General features: G+C 43.8%; 1 protein-coding gene across 1 annotated transcript in view; it reads left to right on the forward strand.

The window, feature by feature from the left end:
* PAPPA (pappalysin 1) overlaps window positions 1-24504 on the forward strand; it is a 286686-nt gene that overhangs the window by 74272 nt on the left and 187910 nt on the right. Inside the window, exons 6-7 of the mRNA XM_054998574.1 lie at window positions 5033-5154; window positions 16063-16570. Of these exons, the coding sequence (XP_054854549.1) occupies window positions 5033-5154; window positions 16063-16570 (630 nt within the window). The remainder of the gene's footprint in view (window positions 1-5032; window positions 5155-16062; window positions 16571-24504) is intronic.

The following is a 24504-nucleotide window of genomic DNA, read 5'->3' on the forward strand; positions in this document are numbered from 1 at the left end:
TAGGACTAGGGAGTGACACAAAGCCATAGTCTAGGGAGTGAAAAATTCTTGAGAATATCAGTTTATCAGGCTTTGAGGCTGATCTGATGTTGGGTATCTTGTTCAGCCGTTCCCTCAAGTATGTGCTTGTGCAAACAGTCATAATGTATTGCCTATCTCATTAAACACAATCACCCAGTAAGTATTGGAAAAATCGTGGAGACAGCTCAAATGAGCAAGAAGCCTACTGTCTGAACTGGCCCTTTGTTCCCCCAAATTCACCACCACCACCATCTTCTCTCCCTCTCTCTTTTTTCTGAAAGGGTAAATTGAGTTCTGGCAATATGTATTTAATTTATATTTCATAAAGCAGTTATTGTATGTTAAATAAATTCCATCTGCCTATTAAAAACATATTGATACAAGGTTAATTGTTATGTAACGAAATACGTCTCTCTGACATACTTCTTCGACCTCAATCAGTATGTTTTTAATAACCCATGGCTAGTTGGTGCTTAAATGACACACAATGGCCAGCCTGTTCGATCTAGGGTTTCATACCAGAGTTATCATACCTTAAGTAAACACTAGACTACTTGTACAGACCCCCTCCGTTGGGGTTTCCATAGTGTAGAGTCGGCATAACTTGTGGATATCTAAGGAAACATTGTCCGATAGTGATGTCATAGCCTTCTCCGTTTCTGAAGCCTAGGATAAATAAATCATAGAGTGGCTTTTGGAGGGTGGAGGTGTGGAATGACTCAACATGTATTTTGAATTAATAATTGATCTGTTGTCAGTTTCTGCTTGTTTACCTCCAGCCTAAGACCTACATTCAGATTACAGCCCAGGTGACTGAGTTCCAAACTAGATATTACAAGTGCGTGTGGTTGCTCTTTGCCCCATATCTTTGGCCCCATTTCGCCCCAGTGCATGTGTATGTGCCGTCAAGGCTCAACTGGCTTATGGCAACCCCAGCAAGCGGTTTTCAAGGCAGGCAAGAAGCAGAGGGGGGTGCCAGTGCCTTCCCCTGCAGAGTCTTTCTTGGTAGTCCCAAGTGCTGACCCTACTTGGCTTCCAAGATCTGGCAAGATCGGGCTATACCATGCCACCTTCCCTCCCATTACCCCCATAATGTCCAGTGAAAGACAAAATGTGGCACTGTGTCAGTACAGTTAGAATTTCCCTGCCCCTGAAGATGGCAGCCAATGAAGTGGAGTGAGTATGAGGTAACACTAAGGAAGTGGTACTCAGTCCGTGGCTCTCAGAGAGCCACTTTCACAATTACCATCCAAAAGAGCCACATTTACTTCCATCTCTGGCCACCCCAAGGAGGCTCACAACTTATACATTCTTCTCTCAGCGGCTGTTTCAAGGTTGGAACTATCTGCCCACCACAAGCCCTGCTGGGAAAGAGCCTTGCCCACATTCTTGAAACTTTGAGCAGGTGCCATATTGAGGAGCTGGGGTCAGAAGAGCCACAGATGAGATGCTGAAGAACCACTGAGTGTGTATCACTGCTCTAAGTCCAAGGGACATCATATGCTACTTGATGTCTTTAATGCTACTGTGGAAACACAGGTTGGAGCCAAGCATTAGAGGTGCAAACTGGCAGCAGCCACATGCCCCCTCTAACATTGCTTTGGGGGCTAACACGTCAATTCGTACCATGCTTCTATGCAAGAAAGGCCTGCAGATTTCAGTGGAAACTTGATCCACATGACCGTCACTGCAAAAATGGCACCAAATATGGCCGCCTTGTGAGCTGTCTGCCTGGTCTATAATGCTGACAAGTACTCACTGTGTGACCTTACCTTATGTGTTTCTTTGCCCCTGCTCCATATTCCTAATAGTTGCTTTGGGAGCCATGGGCATTTGTAACATAAAGGAGGCAAGTCGCATGAAGAGTTTTTCCAAATTCTGTGGGCTGAATGGAGCTTCTTGTCATAAAGAGATCATTTTCAGTAACATCAATATAATCCAGCCCTTCTTTCTGAGCAAATATGCTTACTTAAGACCCTGTATTCCTCCCCTTTATAATTAATAAGTGCACTTGTTTTATAAGGAGTGTCTGGATGTCTCATACCTATGTTACCTGTATAAAACCTGGTCAGAATATGTACTGGATAGGGTATCTTTTTCCAACACCAAAAATGCAAATCCCAATAATCAGGTCACATAGCCTTTGGCCCACTCTTGCCTCCTCTGTAATGTAGAAAAGAAGTGAACTGTGACTCAAGAAAGCTCATACCCTACCAGAAGTTTTGTTAGTCTTATAGGTGCTACTGGACTCTTGCTCTTTGCTACATTACGGAGGGGGCAAGAGTGGGCCATAGGTGCTACTGGACCCTTGCTCTTTTCTTCTCCTACAGACCAACTAACACGGGTGCCCATCTTGATCTATCTCCTCTGTAATGGGAAGAACCTGCGTTCAGATCAGTAGTGACTAGGATTCCACAAGGCATATGCAGTGTACCTCTGTGCACAAAGGTTTCAGAGAAGCATTGCAATCCTTAGGGGCCTTGCTATATACAGGGTTCCTTTCCATGCACACCCCACCTGTTATAGTGATGGGCACTTTACTAGTTTCTATTAAATGGGAGATCTGAGTGGAGGCAAAGGGCAAAAAAGGAAAAGGCCCATTCATTTCCTGGCTGCTTCAAAGAGCTCTTTTAATCTTGTTGTTATTCCCACCCATTGATTTGCAACGGTGTTACTCAATATATGCCAGATTGACGCAGGCAAGTATTGTTAACAGTGCTATTGCAGAGTCCCAATTGGTCAAGAAAGCCCTGAGCCTATCTCGCCAGCCCATTCGTCTTCATCTCAGAGGCGGCAGTCATTTCCGCTGTTCCATTGATCACTATCTCTCTTAATTCTTCCACAATGGCAATGATTTTTGCAGTACAATTTTTTTGGGGGGAGGGGGAGGTTTAATATTTTGATGATTGGGAGCCTTGGTTTGCTCATTTACCTGGCTGACTTTAATTTCCCTCGAAAAAAAATATCTCTGTATCACTAAGAACATAGGAGGTATCCCAGGATTCCAAGAAGTATGTTTTTTCCTCCTGCTTTGAAGCTGGGCTTAGATAGAAGCACCTTTGGCTAGAGTGGAAGGCAATTCCTAGAGTGAGCCCACAGCATACTTTCCAAGAAGCATGATTTTAGACTACTCTCGAGCCAGAACTAAGGCCTGTTTTGTGGCTCTTTAAGACTATGCCCAGTTGACTATAATGTAACCTTCCCACAACAAGAAAAATCAGATGACTTATCTGGAATTGGGATCCAATAAACCTCAATTAAGTTTTATCTTTTTTTTTAAGTAGGCTGTGGTAGACGTAATGTTTTGGCTTAATGTTTTGGATATTTTGTCCACGGAGATTGCCCTGACATAGAGATGCTTCTGAATTCCTCCCAGATCAGCATCCTCCCTGGAATATTCCATTCTGATCATAGTTGTATATGTTGTAGAACCGCACTGCACATACATTCTTTTTGCCTATTTTTCATTCTCTGCCGTAGATTTTTTTCTGGGGGGAGAGTACACGTTTGGGTACACTTCGGGATATGTGTTATCATTACAGAAGAATAAATTTCAATAAGTATCAAATACATATAAAACGTGTATAGAAATGTACTTAAACTTCACATCAATTTGTGACAGATCATAGGAAAGATCTTAGAATGGAATGCCCAATGGAACAAATCAGGAGCATGAAATGAACCAATGACATTAGTCCAATTGCAATTTGGACTAATTGTAATGAAAACACCTGCACGATAAGCAGCTAGCAACCAGTCAGCAAAACAGGTTCCCTCTGCATGTTCTCAGAGGTACACTACACACTACAGCAAGAAATCCATAACACACATTCTGGAGGCATATCTGACATCATGGGGCAAACCTGGTTACATTAATACTGCTTGGCACCTATGTACATATAGTACTACACAATTGCTAAAGGAAACCTGGGAAGGAAAGGTAACTTTGGGCATGATTGGTGAGGAATAGGTAGCATGTGAGGCTGTGGAGCATTCCCAAGTATCTAACCATAGGTAGGTGAACAGAATGCTATAACTTTTGAGCTTACTATTCATAGTAAATAAAAACTATTACAGAGAATCCACCACCACCACCCCCCTCAAATAATGCTATAACTTTTATCAGTTTAATGAGATGGGGTTGGCAATTCCAGCTGAATTTCAACTATAGAGAGACAGAGATAGAGACAAAGATATATGAAATAGTGTTAAATGTCGTGGTTTGTAGAAAACATGTACAACAGTACAGGGACACTATTTGTTCATTCCATCCTATGGGGGTCTTACAGTCCTTAATATGATACTTTGCACTTTTCTTACCAATTAATTGCTGAACGATTAATATATCATGATCTTAAGAACTACATCAATAGAAACTAGATGATTAATTGTGTGAAATTTGTTTAGGATTGAAAGACTATAGACTAATTAATTCCCCTTAAATAGTATATAATGGCACAGGTTAGGTGGGGAACCACATTCAAATATTTTTGTATTTTTTTAGTTATGACCTCATAATTTTGAGAAGGTTGATATTTATTTATTATAATTTTTATGTCCCACAGTTCTTTGTGGCTCAAAGCACAAAGAATCACAATTTAAAACATACAAAATAAAACCCCAAATAACCCCACTTCTCCCTGAAAAAGTCTTCAGTCACACATAAGGCAAGTATCTCAGTCCAGAGTACGAAGGGTGGGCTATATGATTCAACTTTTAACATTTATGGAGGGGCTCTTTATAAAATAACAGCACAGCTCTTACTACTTCTATTATCTCCTTAATTGCCCGTTGTACTTCTGAAACATACAGAAATGGCTTTTGAGGTTGTTAGCTACAAAGCTATCAAAGGGCAAAATGTGTCTCCCCACCCCTTTCCCTTATGCCATAAAGAAAGTGGGGGTTAAGTGGAATTCAACTTGACGTCCCATTTTATTCAGCTGAATAAGCACCTCATTCAACTGTTACTAAGTTGGTGCATTTTCTTTTTTCTTATTTCCTGGCCTCCTAGAGAAGTGGGATCAGCATGTGATCTATGCGTGGAAGGCCGAATCTTAGCGCAGTATGCTTTCAGTGCCTCCTCGCCAATGCCGTGTGACCCATCAGGGCACTGGAGCCCACGGGAAGCAGAAGGTAAGCCTTGCTCTAGGGATGTGGGGCAGGGGGAGGAGGGACTGGACGGAATGAGTGTAGATGGGAGGAAAAGAAAGAGCAAAGCGAGAGGCGGAGGAAAGTTAACCAAATGAATCTTAAACTCCCTGCAGTGTTAAGGTGTGAGCCAAATTGCAAAAGGAAAAGGAACGACATGTGGTCCCAGTGTGAAAAGCAGAATGCATGCTTCCTTTGTGCTGCTCCAAAATGTCTCCCCTGGTTTGAAACCCTTAGGAGCTGAGCCAGCGCTGCTGGGACAAGAGCCATGCTTCGATCTGCCTGATCGATATGATTTGCATTGTAAATGAAACAAAGAGGGAGGAATGGCAGAATCTGTGCCTAGAGCCTGGAATAGGGGTGGGGGTGGGGGATGATCAATAAGATTTACTTTGCGAATCAGAAGAGGGCTGACAACAATCAGGACTGAGGAATAAGTTGAACATTGAATACTGCTTCTGTGAAATAGTATGTGATCTTATAGTCATATCCTAAATAGACGTAGGGCTGTTTAACAGATGCTGTGGAAAGCAGTGAGAGTGATGGTGTGAACTGTTCGTGCTTCCTCTCCCTGGATTTCTGGGATTCGTGTGAATTACAGGTGGAAATATTCTCTGCGTGGAAATGGTATTCTGCCTGTGCATTTGGAGGATAGGATATATCTCCCTTTAGACGACATACTTAGTTGTGTTTTACGATATTCTTGCCCCATTGTAGTGAATTTATTAGTTGGCACCAGATCCTAACTTCCGTAGGATTTACTACCATGTCTAAGACCCTATTTAGCAGTTCTGGTTCACTATTAGAAATCAGCTTCCATCACTGATGGAGAGAAGTAAACATGAGGATGCATCCGTCGAGGAAAGGAATCATTTATGCTTTCTCATCACTATAAGGGCAAAACTAGACATGCAGGTTTTTAAAGAGTTGGGGCATACCCAACTCAGAAACAAACAAATTCATCAAAGACCCAATTTTTTATTTCCTGCAAGCTTCATAGCACCTGTGGGGAATGGCCTGTTTAAAAGAAGAAGAAGAGCCCAAAGAGAATGCTGCTGTGGGGGGGGGGGTCCACACCCCACTTAGGGCTGCCAGGTCCTCTGGTGGCGGCCCCTGTGAAGTTTGGGAGCATTCCTGCTGCCAGACACAATAACATCACTTCAGGAAGTGATGTCATTGCACCTGGTGGGAGCTCACGTGTGTTTTGTGTGCACATGAGGAACTCGTCCCCAGTAAGTGCCAGATCCCCCCTTTCCACCAGGAGGGTACGGGGACCTAGCAACCCTAACTCCACGCCTGCTTTCTTCCCAAGCCCTTTTCCCACATGAAAACAGTGCTGAGGGGGTTATTTCCCTATTTTTGCTACTTCACATATACAAATACTCCACGCGGAACAGCAGAACGGGGGAAATAACTCTCCCCCAGCACTGCAGGATTTTAGTCTTGTGGCACCTCGGAGACCAACAAGAAGGTGCCGTTGAACTAAAATCCTGCTGTTCTACTGAAGACCCAGCTCATTATCCCCCTCAGCACTGTTTTCACGTGGCAAAGTGGCTTGGGGGGAGGCAGGAACAGAATCCCCCCCCCAATGGCATTCTGAGGGCTCTCTTTTTTTGGATAGAAGCCATTCCACACAGCTGCTGTGTAGCTGCGGGGATCCTGAGTTGGCTCCATGGTAAACTCATGAAGAAAGTATTGTCTAGTTTGGCTCTTAGGTTCCTCACAGCCCAAGAGCAGCTGCAGGGAATGGCTTTTTAAAAATAAAGGCTAGCCCAAATCATAGCATAAAAACAAAACCTAAAACTGCACAATGTGAAACAAAACCATATAACATAGGGCAGGGCAAAAGATTGACAAATCTGGCTCCAAGCATCATTGCAGAGAAGGAGTTCCAAAGATGTGCTACCAAAGTAGAAAAGGTCTTGTTTCTAGTGGCCGCTTCCCTCATTTCTGATCTGGGCCCCTGAAGAGGCTTTAATCACTCAGGCTGGCTCATTCAGGAGCAGATTCTTTAGATATCTTAGTGGCCCAGGTACTAGAGCAGGGATGGGGAACCTTTTTCCCTCCAAAGGCCAAGTTTATGTTTTGTCCCACGTGGGGAGGGCCCTTTCTCCCACACGCGTGATGAGCTCCCAGAAATGATCTCCTGTTGAACTCTCCCAGTGGTTTCATGTAGTTGTGAAACTGCCTGCGGAATAAGACAGAACCTGTGGGACGCAGTAGGACAAGTGCCAAGGGATCAAGCAGCAGTCCCCCACTACCACCTCTTGGAACCCATCAGCTACGTAGGAATCAGCCACAGGAGCATTGCGCATCCAGATGTGCCACGATACCACGGTCAAGCTTAGCATGCTGCAGAAGAATCAGTCAAGTCACATCCCTCTCTATTGCCCTTCTGGCAAAAATCCATCAAGACTGTTCCAGAATCGGGAGGAAAACCAGACTGAAATGGGTCTAAATAACCGATTTCATCCAATACAACCCAGAGGTGATATCTGCTACCATTCTATAGCTGTTCACGTCAGTTTGATCTGTGTGTAGCTTCTTTGGAAGAGGCCTCCTTCAAGGTAGTTGGAATCTAATCCTCATTCAAAGAAGCGTTCACCACTCCCCAAGCCCAGCTGTGTAATCCCCTCCAGCCAGATGTAAGCAGCCAAGACGGGCAAGGGTCAAGCACCGAGGTAGTGGGCCGCACCCTTCCAAGCAACTTGTCAACATCCCCAGGCTGCAGCAACCTGAAAATCATCCGAGCAACTTCGACTTGACTGTGCTCTGAGATTGATCTGCAGAAATAATAGCATCCAGGGAAGAGCAGACACAAGTAATTTTATCTGAACAAGGTGATGCAAATAAGCCACACAGCTTGGAAAAGCTCCATGGTGTGATTTTGCACTGATGCAAGATTGGAGGAGAAGTGCACGATTTTCCCTGCCACATAGCAGGACGCAAAAATCTGCTCTAACCTGCATTCAGTTGTAAATGTTCTAAGTTTCCCTCCATTTGCACATCAGCTCTATCTCCTCAATAAACAAAAGAGCAGAATGTGGACTGTAAAGAATGGCAAAGACTGTCTAAGAGAAATCATGTCTACAGTCCCAGTGATCTCCAAATTCCATGGATTTACTAGGATTTCAGCAGGAGCACCAGCCATATCAGCAAGAAACTACCCAACCGCTGTCAGGATTCCATCTGGATTAATAACAATAATCTGCACTCATACTGCTCTTCTAGACAAGATTAGTGTCCTACTTAGAGTGGTGAACAAGGTCCGTGTTATCATTACCCCCACAATACAACTGCGGAGCTGGGGCTGAGAGGTGTGGCTCGCCCAAGGCCACCTGCTGAGCTCATGGCAGTAGTGGGATTCGAACCAGCAGAGTTTTTTTTGCAGGGGCTCCAAATCCTTGATAGTCTAGTCCTGATTAGAAATATCCCCTATGAATTTGACTTTTAAACCATCGAAAGTAGTAGTTATAAACAAGTCTTGTGGTAATGAATTCCATGTGTTAATTAAGCGTTGAAGAAGTCTTTCCTTTAGAGAACCAGAGTGAATAGCCAGTGTTCTATATTGAAATAACTTTTATCCTGCCTTTCTAACAATAGGGATTCAAAGTAGTTAGTGTAGGATTAGGACTGGACAGATCTCCAGAATGGTTCAGATCTCAAGCATTCTTGGTTTAGACAGCCTCACAAGTTTTGTGAGGATTTATTTCCTTAGTTTGTATCCCACTTTCCCCCTCAATTGAGACCTGAAGTGGCTTACAATAGTCTTTTCATCTGCATTTTATCCTCACAACAACCCTGTGGAGTAGGTAGGCTAGGCTGAGAGTGTGGGGCTGGCCCAAGATCATCCAGCAAGCATCCATGATTCCAGCCTGGGTTTCTGAGATCCTAGACCAACACTCTAACCACTGCACCACACTGAGTAAAAGGCAGGATGAAGAAACATGACTGCTGATGAACCATATGCTCATTCCATAATGTTTTCAGAGAGATATGCAACTTGTATGCATTGTTTTTGCCCTGACCTGGATAGCCCAGGCAGGCCTGATCTCGTCAGATCTCAGAAGCTAAGCAGGATTGGCCTTGGTTAGTAATTGGATGGGAGACTTCCAAAAAGGACTGGGGTTGCAGAGCCAGGCAATGGCAAAACACCTCTGTTAGTCTCTTACTTTGAAAACCCCTCCAGGGGTGGTCACCATAAGACATCCATGACTTGATGACACTTTCTACCAACATGCATTGTTTGCATACATGGGGCTGGGCACTTGAGTATACAGGACTGATGTACCAGCCAAAAACATTGGCTGCTTATCATTTCACTGCCAGTTTCAAGAATTCTGTGATGTCAGCTGAGAATCTGTGGATAGAACTGGTTGGGTAAGCTACTGCGGTCTTTCAGCCCTGAAAACCTTCTTCAGTCATGAAAATAAGAGGTGCATCCTGCTTTGTCCCCTTTGATTGGCAGGCAGCCTGAAGCCTTTGGATTGTCCAGTTATAAATTCCAGGAGCTTGATCTTCTGTTTTTGCCTGGTCTGCATGATAGTATCTTCTGCCTGATGTACTTTGAAGGTATTCCTCAACCCCCCCCCCCCCCCGTTCCAGCAATCAATCATCAGGGATTGGTAAATACATTGTCTGCATCTGGATTTTGTTATGTGATGCTCATAGTCCTGCCCTGAACTTGGCATAGGGTTGACTTTATCACATAGTAGCTCTCCAAGGTTGCTAGACCTGACATGAGAGAGATCTGGCATTAGAATCTCTTGCCACAATTTTAAACCTAATTAGTAGCCCCAACAGGTTTAGTTGAAGATTAGAGATAAATCAGTGTAGAATGGTTATTTTTTTAAACCCTGTAGACTTTAAAAAAAAAAATCTCTGACAAAGGGACCATTGACTTCCAAAAGTTTATACCCTGTTGGTATTTAAAGTGCTACTGGATTCAAATTTTGCTTTTTTGGAAATCCTGTTCTCTCTTCCACACATTAAATCACTCCTCTGGTTAAGCTTGCAACATTTCCACAAAATAAAAAAAGATAGATACAGAAAACATAGGCACAAAAAAAAAAAACCAGGCACACCATGTCCTTTTTCTCTCCCATCTTGCAGGGAGAGATAATTACAGCTTTGGGAAGGCTAATTAAATCATGGAAGAGGCATAGGAGAAAAGAGTTAAACATTCCCTGTTCCCAGGATCCTTACCCAGTTTTACATACATACATACATACATACATACATACATACATACATACACACACACACACACACACACATACATACATACATACATACATACATACATACATACATACATACATACATACATACATACATACATACATATGTATTTCTATCCCAAGTTTCTCCCCACAGAGCACCCAAAGCATCTTAGAAAGAAACACCCAAACAACAAGAAACTAATGTACAGATCCAGCTCCACTGGGTCAGTTCACTCAGGGACACAGGCTGTATGCCATGGATTAAGATCCAAGCTCCAAGAGCCCTTCAACTTACACTAAAAAGCTTATGCGGGTAGCAGTCATGCTCCTGTGATTCCCCTGCCCTCTGGCTATGCCCAGGCTTAAATACCTGTAACAGGACGGGACACAGAAGCTCAGTTGAGGTCTTATGCAGCAACCAAACATGTTACTATGATCCCACTCTTAGACCTTTTAACTAGTTTTTAAAACACAGCACAAGATTTTAAGGACAGATCTCTCACACCAAGTCGCCTTTGTTCCTGAGGGCCAAGATACAAGAGACGAATTACACGAGGAGGAGCATGTGAAGGGAGGTGCAATATTAACCGGGAAGCTGAGTTTTAAAAGAGATTGGAAGGCTTTGTTAATTTCCCCTTTCTAGAGAGCCAGGGAGATGCTGCTCAGAGGGTTTGTTAATTTCCCCTTTGCCTCTGGAGGGCTCTGTCAGTTTCACTTCCCTTTTTAAGGGAAGGCAAAGAAGAAATAAACAAACCTTCTGAGCTGCTCCCTGGCTCTGTAGAGAGGGGCAATTGACAAAGCCTTCTGACCTCTTTTAAAACTCAGCTTCCTGGCTAAAATTGCAACTTCCTTCATGTGCTTCTCCTTGTGTAATTCATCTCTTGTAGCTTAGCTCTGAGACTCCAGAGATGTTTCTGCCCATCATATAGGGTTGCCAGCTCCCCTGGACACCGATAGGGGCAGGATCCTCGGTGCAGAGAACTTGCCGGTGTGTGTGTGTGCTTACCTCTTGACAAGGAAGGAAAGGCCCCTGAGTGGGACTGATTTGATGAAAATCAACCCCTTGGAGACTGATTTCAAATCAGCCCCCTTTGAGGGCCTTCCCTTCCTTGTCGTGCTGGGAATGTATTCCCGGTGTGACAAGGAGGAGCTCCAGAGCACTCGAGAGCTCCATTTCCCGCACTTCTCCCCTGCTGGTCAGGGGAGTGATTGTGGGGGGCAGAGGCTGGGAGTAGGAATTCCCCATTCCCACCAGAAGATACCATCAGACTAATAGACTAGATGGACTGATCACTCTGTATAAGGTAGATTCATTAGAGTTAGTAGCCATGTCAGGTTGCTAACTACCTTTTTAAAAAAATCATACATTGCTTGTGCCCCCCCCCCTCCTGGTTTGGCCCACAGACAGAGGTATGTCCTATCCCTCCTATCTGAGATTCATTTAATAGGAGAGCCTTTGGCGACATCTCGTGAACATACAAAACATGTGTTCTTCTACTGAGCTCTGATCCCAACCAAACCCATCCCACCCAAACATATTTTATCCCCTATGACAGAAACGAGCATCCCAATGTCACGATGCAACTGAATTTTGAAATCTTTCTGGTACAATTAGAGTATTCCCATTTGGGTGTCATCTGCCTTTCATCAGAAGAAAATCCATGCATCTTTATTTTTGCACCCGTTTACAGTTTTTTCACTCTATTTTTTCCTCTGTATTTTTTTTTTGCTGCAAGTGTTTATATATGAGGTATTAGAAGAGCCTTGCTGGATCAGACCCTGGGCTCATTTAGACAAGTATCCGATTTCCCACAGTTGCCAACCAGAAGGCCGATCTATAAGCCATGCCCAGAGATCCGCCTTGTTGATCCTAGCAACTGACATTCAGAGGTTCTGTAGATTAATTGTATAACATACATTATGGTATGTGGTGTAAAAAGACTTGCCAGAAGTTGCAAAAACAAGGCCAATGACAATAACATACAAAATCAGAAAGGAGAGGAAAAAAACCAAAAGACTTCATCATCAGCACATCGCTAATACAATGGCTGCACTGAAATAGTGACGGCATGAGTGACAAGCAGAGCAATTATTTGGGGAGGGGGGAAGTCTGCAGGCGTTTTTGAAAGAGATGGACTTTGGCACGCATCTGGAGGGCTAACAATCCTGGAGCCCCAAGAGCGGAAGCTGAACACCAGGGACCCCTGGTTCTTTGAGAATGTAATGTTAGCTTAATGCAGTGCTATGGGATAGACTTTGTGAAAGCCTTTTGTCCTGAGATGTTTTCCCCCTAAACTTAAAATGTTTTCTTGTAGGATATGCAATTTCATCATCATAAGGCCAAGAAAATCCTTTGGGTCTCCATTCTCCGCTTCTCCAAGTTTGTTTCCCCCGCCCCCTCCCCTTCCCCAATCTGGGATTCTTGGCTGCCAGTCAAGGTTTAGCATGGATCTGTGTGCTTAAAATCCAAAAATTTGGACATGGGCGTTCCTTCCAGTAAACTCATTGGATAGAATTTTTGGAGATGGCAAATGTGAAAAATGACAACGCTTGTGAGAGGCAAAAATCTGTTGGGGAGGGCAACAAGGCAAACTGCTAGCAAAGGCAGGACTTTTCCAATTCTGTATGGCTGAAAGTGGTGTCTGTGGGATGGGGGGGGGTCAGTCAGGGGGTGCAGCTGATGATGAGTGTCTGTGGGTGTGAATATGGCTGCAGGATGGAGAGGGAATTAGCACAGGAGAAATTCTTTCCCATTCTGCCCAACTTTTTTCTGACAAGTGACTGCTACTGTAATGTAGTTGGTTCTTTCCCAGAATTGATCTCGTTCTAGGAGGACGGCTTGAGGGGAGAAATGGTTAAATTACACAGGTGCAGACTAGACAGAACTGATTATGTAGGTTGCCGAGACCTTTGATAACTCCATTGAAACTCAGTGGGTGACCCTGGCTGGCAAGGTTGCTAGCTATCCTGCTGTAGCAAGAGATTTCCTGCTCAGCAGCCATAGCCACTTGCTGCTGCTTGGTAGGGCAGTGGTGGGTGGTGGGAATTGTCATTGTTCCAACATTGTGATGTCATTGCCAGAACAAACCTAGATGGGATGTCATTGAGGCCGGGCGACACTCTAGAATCCCACCAAAACTCTATGGAAAAAACATAGTTTTTGTGGAATCCTAGACTGTTGCCTCAGAGCTCTAAATACTGGCAGTGTGATCACAGCATCATGGTGGCACCAGTTAACATGTCTCCATACCCCAAAATCTCCTGCCGGATGCTGGTACTTAGCACTCCTGTTGGCCAGTCAGCCTCGGCCTTACCTACCGCACAGGGTTGCTGTGAGGAGAGAAGGAAAAACTGCCCTGAATTTCTTGGAGGAAAAGCAGGATGACAGTCTGATCCTTATTTAGTTTAGCATATTGGTCAATCTAATTGCCACCCCCTCCTTTAAAACGCTTAACAAATGTTTTGGGTCTGTTTGTTGCAGTCATGAAGGCCAGGAATGAGACTTAAAAAAAAAAAAATTAGGCGCAAATAAAGAAAAACTTATTTTAGGGAAACAGACCAACTAATTTGAGTCTCTCTCAGCTTAAACAGCTGTGGCTTTAACAATAAAAGCAAAACAAAGGCTGCATTTTACAGGTCTCCAAGGACCAAGCACCAAAGGCAGCAAGAGCCGCTTAACAAACACACTTGGGTTTTGGCCACTGAGATGCATTTTTCTTTCTCTTCTTTTTTTGCCCTAGGAAGCTGCAGTAATACTGCTTCACCTTCCTGAAACCCTTTTGGGAATGGAAGGCCGGATAGCTTCTATGGCTGGCTGTCCTCCAGGAAGCAATGGCTGGCCTCAGTCATGCAGCTACACAACATGTACAAACGCTTTCCACGATAAAGAGAGCCGTGCAGTGCATTCGCTACTCACGCTGATTAAACTTTGGCAAGGTGTAAGAAGCCTCCCAAGAATGAGATTGGGGTGGAAGTGGAGGTGGGAGGACTAGCATCCATGGAATGAAAGAGGAAAGGAAGAAAACGAAAAGGCACCATAGAAAAAGATTATAGGACCTAGTCCTCACTGAGGTGGTAAACCTGCACGTGGGCTATTTGACTCCAGGATGTTGCTCTTGCTTTTCCACACACACCCAACTGTGAGAGGCAGAGTTTGTCTTGGAGGCCAGAGGTGTATTTGGAAGTCAGGAAAATGACATACAGTTGAGCTACTGGAAGCCATGAGCTGGCCCACTGACAAAAATGCCTCTGAAACCCCTATGCATGTCAGCCAGGCCCAACCCAAAGATGTATGAAAACAAACCACACAACTTGTACAGCTCCACAGACCTGGAGGTGAAGAAAGTAGGAATTACAACTGGTCTCCAGCCTTCAGAGATTAGTTCTCCTGGAGAAAATGGCTGCTTTAGAAAGTGGACTGTATGGCATTATAATCTGCTGAGAACCTGCCCCTCCCCAAACCCCACTCTCCCAGGCTCTGCTTCTAAATCTCCAGGAATTTCCCAAACTGGAGTTGGCTACCCTATGAACAAGCCATTCAGAATTTTGTCTTCTTCTTCCCCCGTCCAGTCCTTCACTTGTCAGCTATTAGGGATGTGCATCTAGAAAATTTTCCTTGTGGTTTCATATCTGGGGCTGTTGAGTATTATGTTTAACTTTTCCAGGGAGGTGTTGCTGGGTTGGGTCAAAATTCGTTAGTTTCTTCCATTTCCATTATTTTCATAGCCATTCTTTTCAGTAGGGAAGGGAAGGGGGACAAATTGGAGACTCTGTGGCAGCTGTTTTTCACTTCAACAGCTCCAAAATACACAGAACACAGTCCTCCCTCTAATGTAAAGAACTCCTAAGTTTCAAACAGACTAAACAAAGGGGGAGGGTATTTTACAGACCCCCAAAGTCAGTCCCTCTCCACACAGAGGCACTGAGTTCTCTCTACTAGTTCCTAAAATGGCTGTCAAGCATCAGCCAGCAGGAGAGCCTCAGCCAGCCACCAGCATTTTAAAAAACAAAGCCCTTTCTGAGTTCATTTCATTCCCCTACTCTTACAGTGACTGACAATTTTTTTAAACATTTCTGCTGAAAACTCTGCGTTTGCTTTCCCTCCTTCCTTGTGGTTTGTTGTTTGTTTCCTTTCAGACAGTGAGGAAGGCTTTTGTTGCCGCCCCCCCCCCAGCCATTGTTGCCCTTTAATTATTTCCTGTGGGAGAATTTCAGGGGCTGCGGCGTTGTTGTTTTTTAACCAAATGTCACCAAAATTGCAATAGAGTGTCTTCTGCCTGTCCTTCAAAGACCCACCAAGTACACTCATGTTGTTTGTCAAAAGTGATGGCAGCTTCTGCTTTAAGTGGTGTGATGCAAAAAATATGCTGGTTGACTAATTTATGAAGGGAAGCCATGACTTTCTTGCATTCTAGTTATATGATGGTAAAGAAAACCAAAATACCAACAGGAGTAAACAAAAATAATTTTTAGGCAAGCACACACGAATGCCATCTTTTCTTAAAAAAAAATAAAACACAATTTTGCAGAAATAAAAAATGAAGAAGGGAATTGTCTCTCTGAATTTTGACCTCTCCTCTCATGAAAAATCTTACAGCTTGCAGTTTTTTCAAGATTTCTGCTGGAGTTTTTTTTTCCTTTTCACTCTGCCTTTTCTCTTTCTGCTTTCAAGGCCACCCTGATGTAGAGCAACCTTGTAAACCCAGCGTTAGGACTTGGAGTCCCAACTCAGCCGTCATCAAGCAAACTGTCCCGCCAGCCTGTCCCGAACCCCAAGGCTGTTATTTGGAGTTAGAATTTCGATACCCAGTGATCCCAGAGTCTCTGATCATCTGGGTGACTTTTGTCTCCCCTGAGTGGGATTCCAGTGAGGCAGTGAATGACATCAAACTCTTACTGGTGAATGGGCGAAATATCTCCCTTGGGCCTCAGAACTTCTTCTGTGACGTCCCCATGACCATCCGGCTGGATCCCAAGAAAGTGAACGAGGAAGTCTATGGCATCCAGGTCTACACCTTAGATGAGCACCTGGAGATTGACGCTGCCATGATGAACTCCGTCCCACAGAGTGGGCTATGTGCTGATTGCCGGCCCATCTGGTACAAAATCATCCGAGACCCTCCCTTTCAAAAAGGCTCTTCATTCACCATTTCAGATCTCAGCCGGAAATTTGAGGACACGTAAGTATCAGAAGCTGGAAGAATGGGGAGAATTCTGATGTTATGTATTGTAAATGGCTTTGATTAAAAAAAGAACACTTTAGGAAAAAAGTGTATTTTTATTGCTGTTTATTAGTGAAAGCTCTCTGTTGGCTGTGTAGCCTGTGTCAAGCAACTGTGTCTGGGATGACTGCTGTGAAGAAATCCTGAGGCTGAGAGTTCCTGGCTGATTAAGTTTGGGACTTCAGGGTAATGAGGCTTACCCCCTCTTCACACCATTTTCTCTAACATGAAGTAGCCCTGGGGAGCAGCATGGGGGTGAAATGGACTATGTAAGCCCCTTCTCCTTCCATGCCGTGGTCCCAATCCGAATCAGGTTTCTGTGCAACTGGGAATAAAATTTCAACTGGGAATTGTCAGCTTGTGTAAGTTTCACAAGACCCAAGGTGGACCGAGGGATGGATCTGGGAATAACACATGTATGCAGTCAGGCATGCAGAATGAATGAGGTTCAGTCCCCATTATTTCCAGTTAAAAGGTTCGGCTAGTATGCAAAAGAACTGTGCTTGAGATGGAGAGCCATTGCAAGTCAGAGTAGGCTTAAGTGACCTTGATCGATCAATGGTACAACTTAGTAAAATGTAGTGTCATGTGTTTATATGTTCATAGGGATCTATGCTTAATTTTAGTCAGTGCTAAGATGCATGGCTAGAAAATACAAAAAAAGTGCCTCTGAGCTTGTTTAGACTATCTTTCCTTCATTGCTGAATGTTCTATTCAGCCCTTGCACTTCTAAAATTATGGAGTTAAGTGTTTATAGAGCGGAAAGGATACTTGTCCAGGTTTCTTGGGAGTCAGGTTTCTAGGACTATGAAACTGGTAGTTGGATGGTTCCAAAGGTGAGGTGCAGTTTTAGGAAGTAGTAAACTCCAAAAGTGGCAGCAAAGAACAGAAGGGTCAGAAGTGGAGAACTTAGCTGATTCCGCACACGTTGGATAATGCACTTTCAATGCACGTTATCAATAGTTTGAGGTGGAATTTTTTTTCCACACACAAAAAAATCCATTCCAAATGATCTATAAAGAGGATTGGAAGTGCATTATCCAACGTGTGCGGAATCACTGCAAAAGTCAGGCCAGGAAGTCAAGGTCCAAAAGCAACGGTTGAAGATCAGAGGGCCAGATGAAAGGAGAGTAAGCCAGAGGCCTCAAAAGGTCATACCAACCTAGCTAACAAGAGGGACTCTGGCCTCAGAACTTGCTTATAGAGCTTAGTGGAGCTAGATTGGTGCTCGGGAGAGGGATCAGCTAAATGTTCAGTCAGGCTGCTGGGGTGGTATTGCAGTCTAGATGGTGTCTTTTGAGACACAAACAGCCCGTGAAGCTTCATTGGTAGAAACATGGCTCTGGGGGCTGGGGGCTGAGGTTGCAAGATGCCAAAGTCTGTTTGTTGGGAGCCCTGGTTCAAGGCAAACACCGTATCCCTGCCCCAACACCTTCCCTACAGGTTTGAGTCCTTAGACTACTGAGTGCTTAGACTACTGTGTTGGGATTTTTTCACAATTACTCAATCGGGATTAGCAGAAAATTCCTGCCGGTAGAAGACAATGCTCTTCAGTCAGTGCTACAGCTGTTTCTGGTGTGGGTTGCAGTCGTGAGCCAGCAGCGAAGGATTGGTGCATAGCACCCTCAGAGAGGCCCTTCTAACGGCAGCCAAAACGGCCTCCTGCTGACTCGCAGTTGGCTCTGCGCAGAGAGGCTTGAGATAACATGAATCCTGCTGTGTGGAGAGTCTAATTTTCAGTCTCCATCCTTGAATGCAGTTTGTTGCCGACATTCATAACCACAGCTGCCCTGTTACGGCATTCCTTCTCGCTCATCCATCTCCAGACTCTGTCTGTTGTCTTGTTTTCGGAAGCCCCGCCAGCCAGAGGGACAGTTGGGTTTCAAACATTTGAATGTGGCTGCCAGACCCACCCATCAAAAAGAAAATTAACAGCATCCAGTTCTACCCCAAATGAGATGCAGATTTTCACCCTGGCTTTCTGCTTGTGGTGGTGTTCAATGAATTGTCTCGGCTCCTGTACTGGCCCTTAGATTTGTGCCAAGAACACCCAAGTTTTGGCATGAGAGAGGAAGAGGGAATGGATTTCATAAAGTCCTAAGAAGAGGCCTCCCAGCCCAATGTCCATCTAACCTAGGATTCCTGCAGCGAGGAAGTTTTTAAATCTAGCATGAAGGTGAAGTCTCTGCTTAGTTTATCCATATACTGCCTCTGAACTTGGACACTCCATGACTAACAGACCTGATAGAAAGATAAGCCTTAATACTTTATTTAGGGGGGTGGGAAACTATTTAAGATACAGAATTCACATTGGTCTGTCCTTGGCCATGTCAAAGCAAATCAACTGTCCCATGGTGGAGGGTCTGTCAGTCATGTCTAGAATTAATTTCTTTTCATTTAATTTACCCTTTTTCTGCATAGGGAGAGCCCCGAATGTACAGGAAATCCTGCTTCGTCTGTTGATGACCATATTTGCTCATGGGGTGAGGGGGGTTATAAGTTAAATGAACTGACAAATTTTGTACATGCCTGAGGAGACTCCCAACTATGCAGAAACCACTTGGTGGTATGTGGGTAGCTCCATTTTGCAAGAGAATGCTTTCTGGGAAGGGCGGCAGAGGTGAAAAGCCAAGGGTCAAATAATATCAGATGGTCAAGGAAAATCACCGCAAGTGGACATCTTCAGCGATGCGGTGAATGTATTATGCTGTGTGCATCACCTTGTGAGGAATGTTTCTCATTGTGATGTTCCACAGAGATGTTATTTTGGGTTTTAAATTCGGTATATGAGAAATACCAGAAATCTCCCAGGAGTAGCAAATGCCATTTTCTTAGCTTGATTGAGGGAAGAGACTATCTGGCAGATATTTGTTACTCAACAACTTTAAAAATAACTTCCTTTCAAAAGCTTAGTCTGAGTTGCCAAAGGAGGGGGAAAAAAACCATTGTAGAGACTAAAAATGCAGAAACGTTATAGAGGTATTTTTCACAGCATTAGCAGCATGTCCAGTTTTGTTTATCTACATTTAGCTATCAGTCTGATCAGTTTTTGGATATTTTACATTACAATCCTATGTGTTGTCCTTTCTTTTCCAGGGCTAATAACTGTGTGTGTGTGTTGGGGGCGGGGGGTGTCAGTTGGTGGAACTGTACCAGATGGGTAGAAGGGATCAATCCCTGCCCCTTACTTAGTGTGTCTACTATTTGAACCAGGGCTTTGCACAACAAATATTAGAATTTTTGAAAGTTTGAGAAGTATTATCAAGGGTCTCCCCATATTGCATCTGTTTTCTCTCTGTGTTCACTGAAGTTTACTTCCAAGGAAGTTTCTTATAAGACTCCAGCTTTAATCTCCTCCTCTCCACCAGCCTCTTGCTTAATTTGTCCATCCCTGTTTAGACCCCAGCATAAAGTGTGCTTTGTAAATCATTGTCTCTGTCTAGGGCAGAGTGCAATAAACTGGCCTGTTGTTTCGCTATGGCTTATTTAATGAGGCCAATTGAACATTTGATGGCAATAGAGGAAATTGGCTCGCCTTGACAGTTTTAGTGCGGCAGGGAGAAGGCGAAGGCCGGTGGAAATAGATTCCGGCTGGTTCTAAAAACCATTGTGGAACCACAAGTGACTTCCTAGTTAACACTCATAATCTGAAGTGGATTAAGTCGAGACACAGAGTGCCTCTCCAAGGAAGCATGATGAAACATTCCTTCAGGAGAGGCACCTTATTTGGTGTCGTTTGGTATCTGTACCTACTGACAGCCATGTTCCACATGTGAGGATCCACATTACCCCGCCCTCATGCCTCTGGGAAGTTATTTGTACCGGAGAGCCCACCTGAGCCTATCTGCTTAATGGATTCATCTTCTCTCATGCGGAGGAATAGCTCTAGGATAGTGGAAAAAGCCGCAAGGCATTTGTTCTGTTTCTAGCGGCTCCTTCTCAGCTTCCAAAGAAAAACAGGCAGAATCTCCTAAATGTCATAATCTTCCCTTGTACTTTCTTATTCTTGAGTCAGATGCCTGATTCAGGTATTGTGATGTCTGCCTTCCACCGTTGATATGAGGGGGTTGGAGACAAGCTACTGAAAGTTGCGGCGAACTCAACATGCCCAGCACTCTGAACAAAACTGAGATCTAACAAATGGAGCCATGGAGAATTCCTAACGGATCAATTCTGGAAACTGGAACTCTAAATTCGGAGGGTGAGGGGGATGGATGGGGAGAATTTGGGAAACATTCAAAAGTTTCTTAGATGCAATCAGATTTATCATTCTTGTTTCCATTTTAATTCTTCTGTGTGGGGATCAAACCCACTAGTGTCTGCTTTTGGGTCATTTTATATTTTTTAGCACGAATTTTATGCAGCTTTTGACATGTCTCCCCGCACCCTACAATTGTACTTAAATGGCAATAAGTGGCTTAATACAGATCAATGAATCAGGAATGCAAGCAGTGAAAGAAGGCTAACAGCAAAGATATTTGAAAATAAAAAGAATTGGGGAAAGGTGTGTGTTGACGTCCTTAATTCACACTGGTTCATGAAGGCCAGAATGTGTCGAGCAAGTTTGCTTCACTTTTGTAGGACCCAAGCTATCTCTCCCAGAGATTAAGTAAGTCTATGTAGCAGACATGTCTTTTGGTACTCTTGGCTTTTAAAGCCCCTTTATGTTGGGGGGGGGATTGTGATGCATTTGCACCTGCGCGAGCCCTCTCTCACTGTCTCTCTTTCTCTCTCTGGCCTTGTCCAAACAGCAGAGAGATCTGACAGCAGCTGAAATAACAGGGGAGTGCAGACGCCTGGGTTTTGACGTCTTTCTTTTATTTACAAAATCCCACCCCTCCCCCCAGCCTCCCCCTTTTAACTTTAGATTCAGACAAGAATTGTCTTCATTATCTTCAGCTATGCTTCTCATAACATTTTGATTTTTTTTTGGTAAAAAAAAAAAGAGGACAGGAAGTAGAAGGAAAGAAACAGAAAAACTTCCACAGTGAATAGGCTTGGGAGGGGTGGGAAAATGAGGACGTTCCTGATCTGGATGTCCTAGAATGACCCTCCCTGCAGGGGCGAAAAAAGAAGTGTTTTGGTACAGCTTCAAAGGGCATGTGGGATCGTGAAGGATTCACACTGAAAATGCACGCGGGCTAAGTTCCTTTTCCCACAAAGACCTAGCTGTGTCGACCTGTGTCTGAGCTTGTGCCCCTTTTGACTGCAGGGAGGGGGCTTGCATCGTCGATCATTGCTTTATCTATAAAGTTAACCTGGAACGTGTCAAAAGCATCCTGCGATGAGCAATCGGAGGTGGGAGTTTCAAAGTTTGGGTAGTGCTCCTTGATGTGAGAATTGGGAGGTATTTTAAGTGTGATCCTATATTCATTTCTGAAACATTGAATGGTATGATCTTATGCATTCCAAGACCGAGGACCTTTCCTTTTTGGCAACGACCCCCACCCTCATTGACAGAGAAGGAAATTTTAATCTGCGGTTCAGGGTTTATCTGGTTCAACACCCTGATTAGCTGATTAACGCTTACGAGACCCAGCTAAATCAGAGGTAAAACACCAACAAACCAGCTTAGCAAAAGAGTAACTGAAAAGACTGTAAGAAGAAATGTCCGCCAGCATTTTTGATGGCCTGCTCTAATTTCAAAATTGGGGCAAATGCCCTGAGTCAGAGCTGTGCAGCAAAGAAAGGCCTTCTTCAGCACCCCATCATTATGGAAGTTAGAATGATCAATACCCCTTACTCAATTCTCGAAATTTCATTAAAAGGCAAGAGGTATCAATGTTTACAAAAGCTGCTTCCTCACATCCTTAACTTTCAAAACAAGCTTTCTGCCTAGTCTTAAAGAACCAGGCAAGTGGGAAGAAGAAAAGAGTGGATTATGAATATTGTTAACAATGCTGTCCATTCTGCAAGAAAGTGCAGTGGCCAAAGACACAAATGCACGGCCCAAGTTAGTGTCACAATGCACCAAGGGGACTTTGTATGAGCTAGGGCTACTTAGTTCTCTGCAAAACTGGAGACAGCATTGCAGAACTGCAGCTTGGCTATTATCAGTAGTGGAACATGCACACTACTCCCATTCTGCAGTCACTCCGTTAGTTACCTCTCAGTTACTGGGCTGAATTCAAGGTTTTGACTCTTACGTACAAAGCCCTTCATGGCCTTGGTCCCTCATATCTGCAGGGCCACCTCTCTCTGGATGCTCCTCCATGTCAGCTGCACTCATCTGAACAAGGCCTTCTGCAGATGCAACTCTGCAAATGGGGAAAATCAACAGCTCTCCTATACACACACATTCTCTGTGGTGGCCCCCACCTTATGAAAAGCCCTGCTTGATGTTAGGAAAGCTCCCACTCTCCTGGTTTTCCACACACTATGGAAAACTGGATTATTCAGAAGGGCTTTTTGTGCAGGTAGGAGGGCTGTACTGTAACAAAAATGTTTCTTTAAGGTGCTTTGGTAAAGGGATAGGGGGGACTGTGGGCTATAGTACTGTGCACTGTATGTTGCTGTAAATATGCTCCTACTAGGAAATGTCTGTATTGTTGAACGTGTCATGTTTAAATTGCTTATGCTTACCCCTCAAGATTGTTTAGTTCTGTATCAGATTTCTGCTTGCTCCGGCTTTGTTTCAATATTATTTTAGCTCTGTATCAAAATTCCACTTGTTTTCAAGTTTTGCCACCCAGTACTCTATTGCATTGCTTATTGAAAATCCCAGCTGTAGATCATACTGACTTACAGTATGTACAGACACTTATCTTAAAGCCGGATAAAAGCAGGAGCGACGCGCTGATGTGTCTGCTCAGGACGCCATCTTGCCCTGTGAGGCTGCTTCGTGATCCCTGGGATAGTTTGGCATACTGTATTGTTTTAATTAATTTTAGTAACTTATATAAACTGTGATAAGGGACTTAATTGTTTATTGGTCAATGTTTGGTGAATTGTGACGGCCTATGGCTATAGACAATAAACTCTTTTGATCTTTGACTTACAGTATGTGGTCCACCTTGAGTCTCAAGCAGACTATAAATAATGTACATAAAATTAAATACATTAAAATAAAAAATGGGGGGCAAAGATGTGTGATGACGACCATGACAATGAATGAATAAGAGCAATCCTTTTCCTGTACATAATTACTACTGCTGCTGTTGTTTTTATTTACCATTTTTTTAAAAAAAATCTGTATCCTGCTTTTCCACCTACAAGTCCCCAAAGCAAATGATACCTATTAAAAATAAAAATGTGCAACAGAAATACCATAAAACCATTACATCAAAGATCTAAAAAACAGGAGGTAAACACACAGCCCTGGAAGTTCAAAACTGAAGATGTGGAAAAAAAAAGTTTTATTGTCCACCTGAAATGGTTGGTGGAATGGCATCTGGGGCTGATAGGAATACAATAAAATTCCAGCCGTAAATTGCAACAAAGCATTTTGAACCCCATCTTTTGGGCATACATTTTGGCTGTGTGTAGTGTGCTCACGTAAAAATGAGACCCATTAATTGCTCCAGAAAGGTTAAGGTAGCTAGGTCATGTGGAATGATTATATGATGGAAGCCTATTGAAGAAGTTATGTGAGGAATTCCAGCTGGAATGAGACCAGAAAACGGGCTCAGGAAAAAGAGGGATCAGTGGTGCAGAGAAGGATTTGGAAGGACCATGAGCAATAAAAAGAGAGAGGAGCCTGGTGGGAAACAATGGTGGAGAATGACTTCAAAGGAAATGTTGTCATCTTTGCGAGAGGAGTTGCTACAGCATGTTGGCATTTCTGTTCATTGTGGTTACTTAAGGTTCAGAGCAGACAAGGGAGTGGAGTTCCCAGTTTCAAGAGAGAAATGATATTATCTCGAATCTCTCCCACAATGTGACCACCATAGAAT

Source organism: Eublepharis macularius, chromosome 14, assembly GCF_028583425.1.
Source record: "Eublepharis macularius isolate TG4126 chromosome 14, MPM_Emac_v1.0, whole genome shotgun sequence".
Taxonomy (NCBI): Eukaryota; Metazoa; Chordata; class Lepidosauria; order Squamata; family Eublepharidae; genus Eublepharis; species Eublepharis macularius.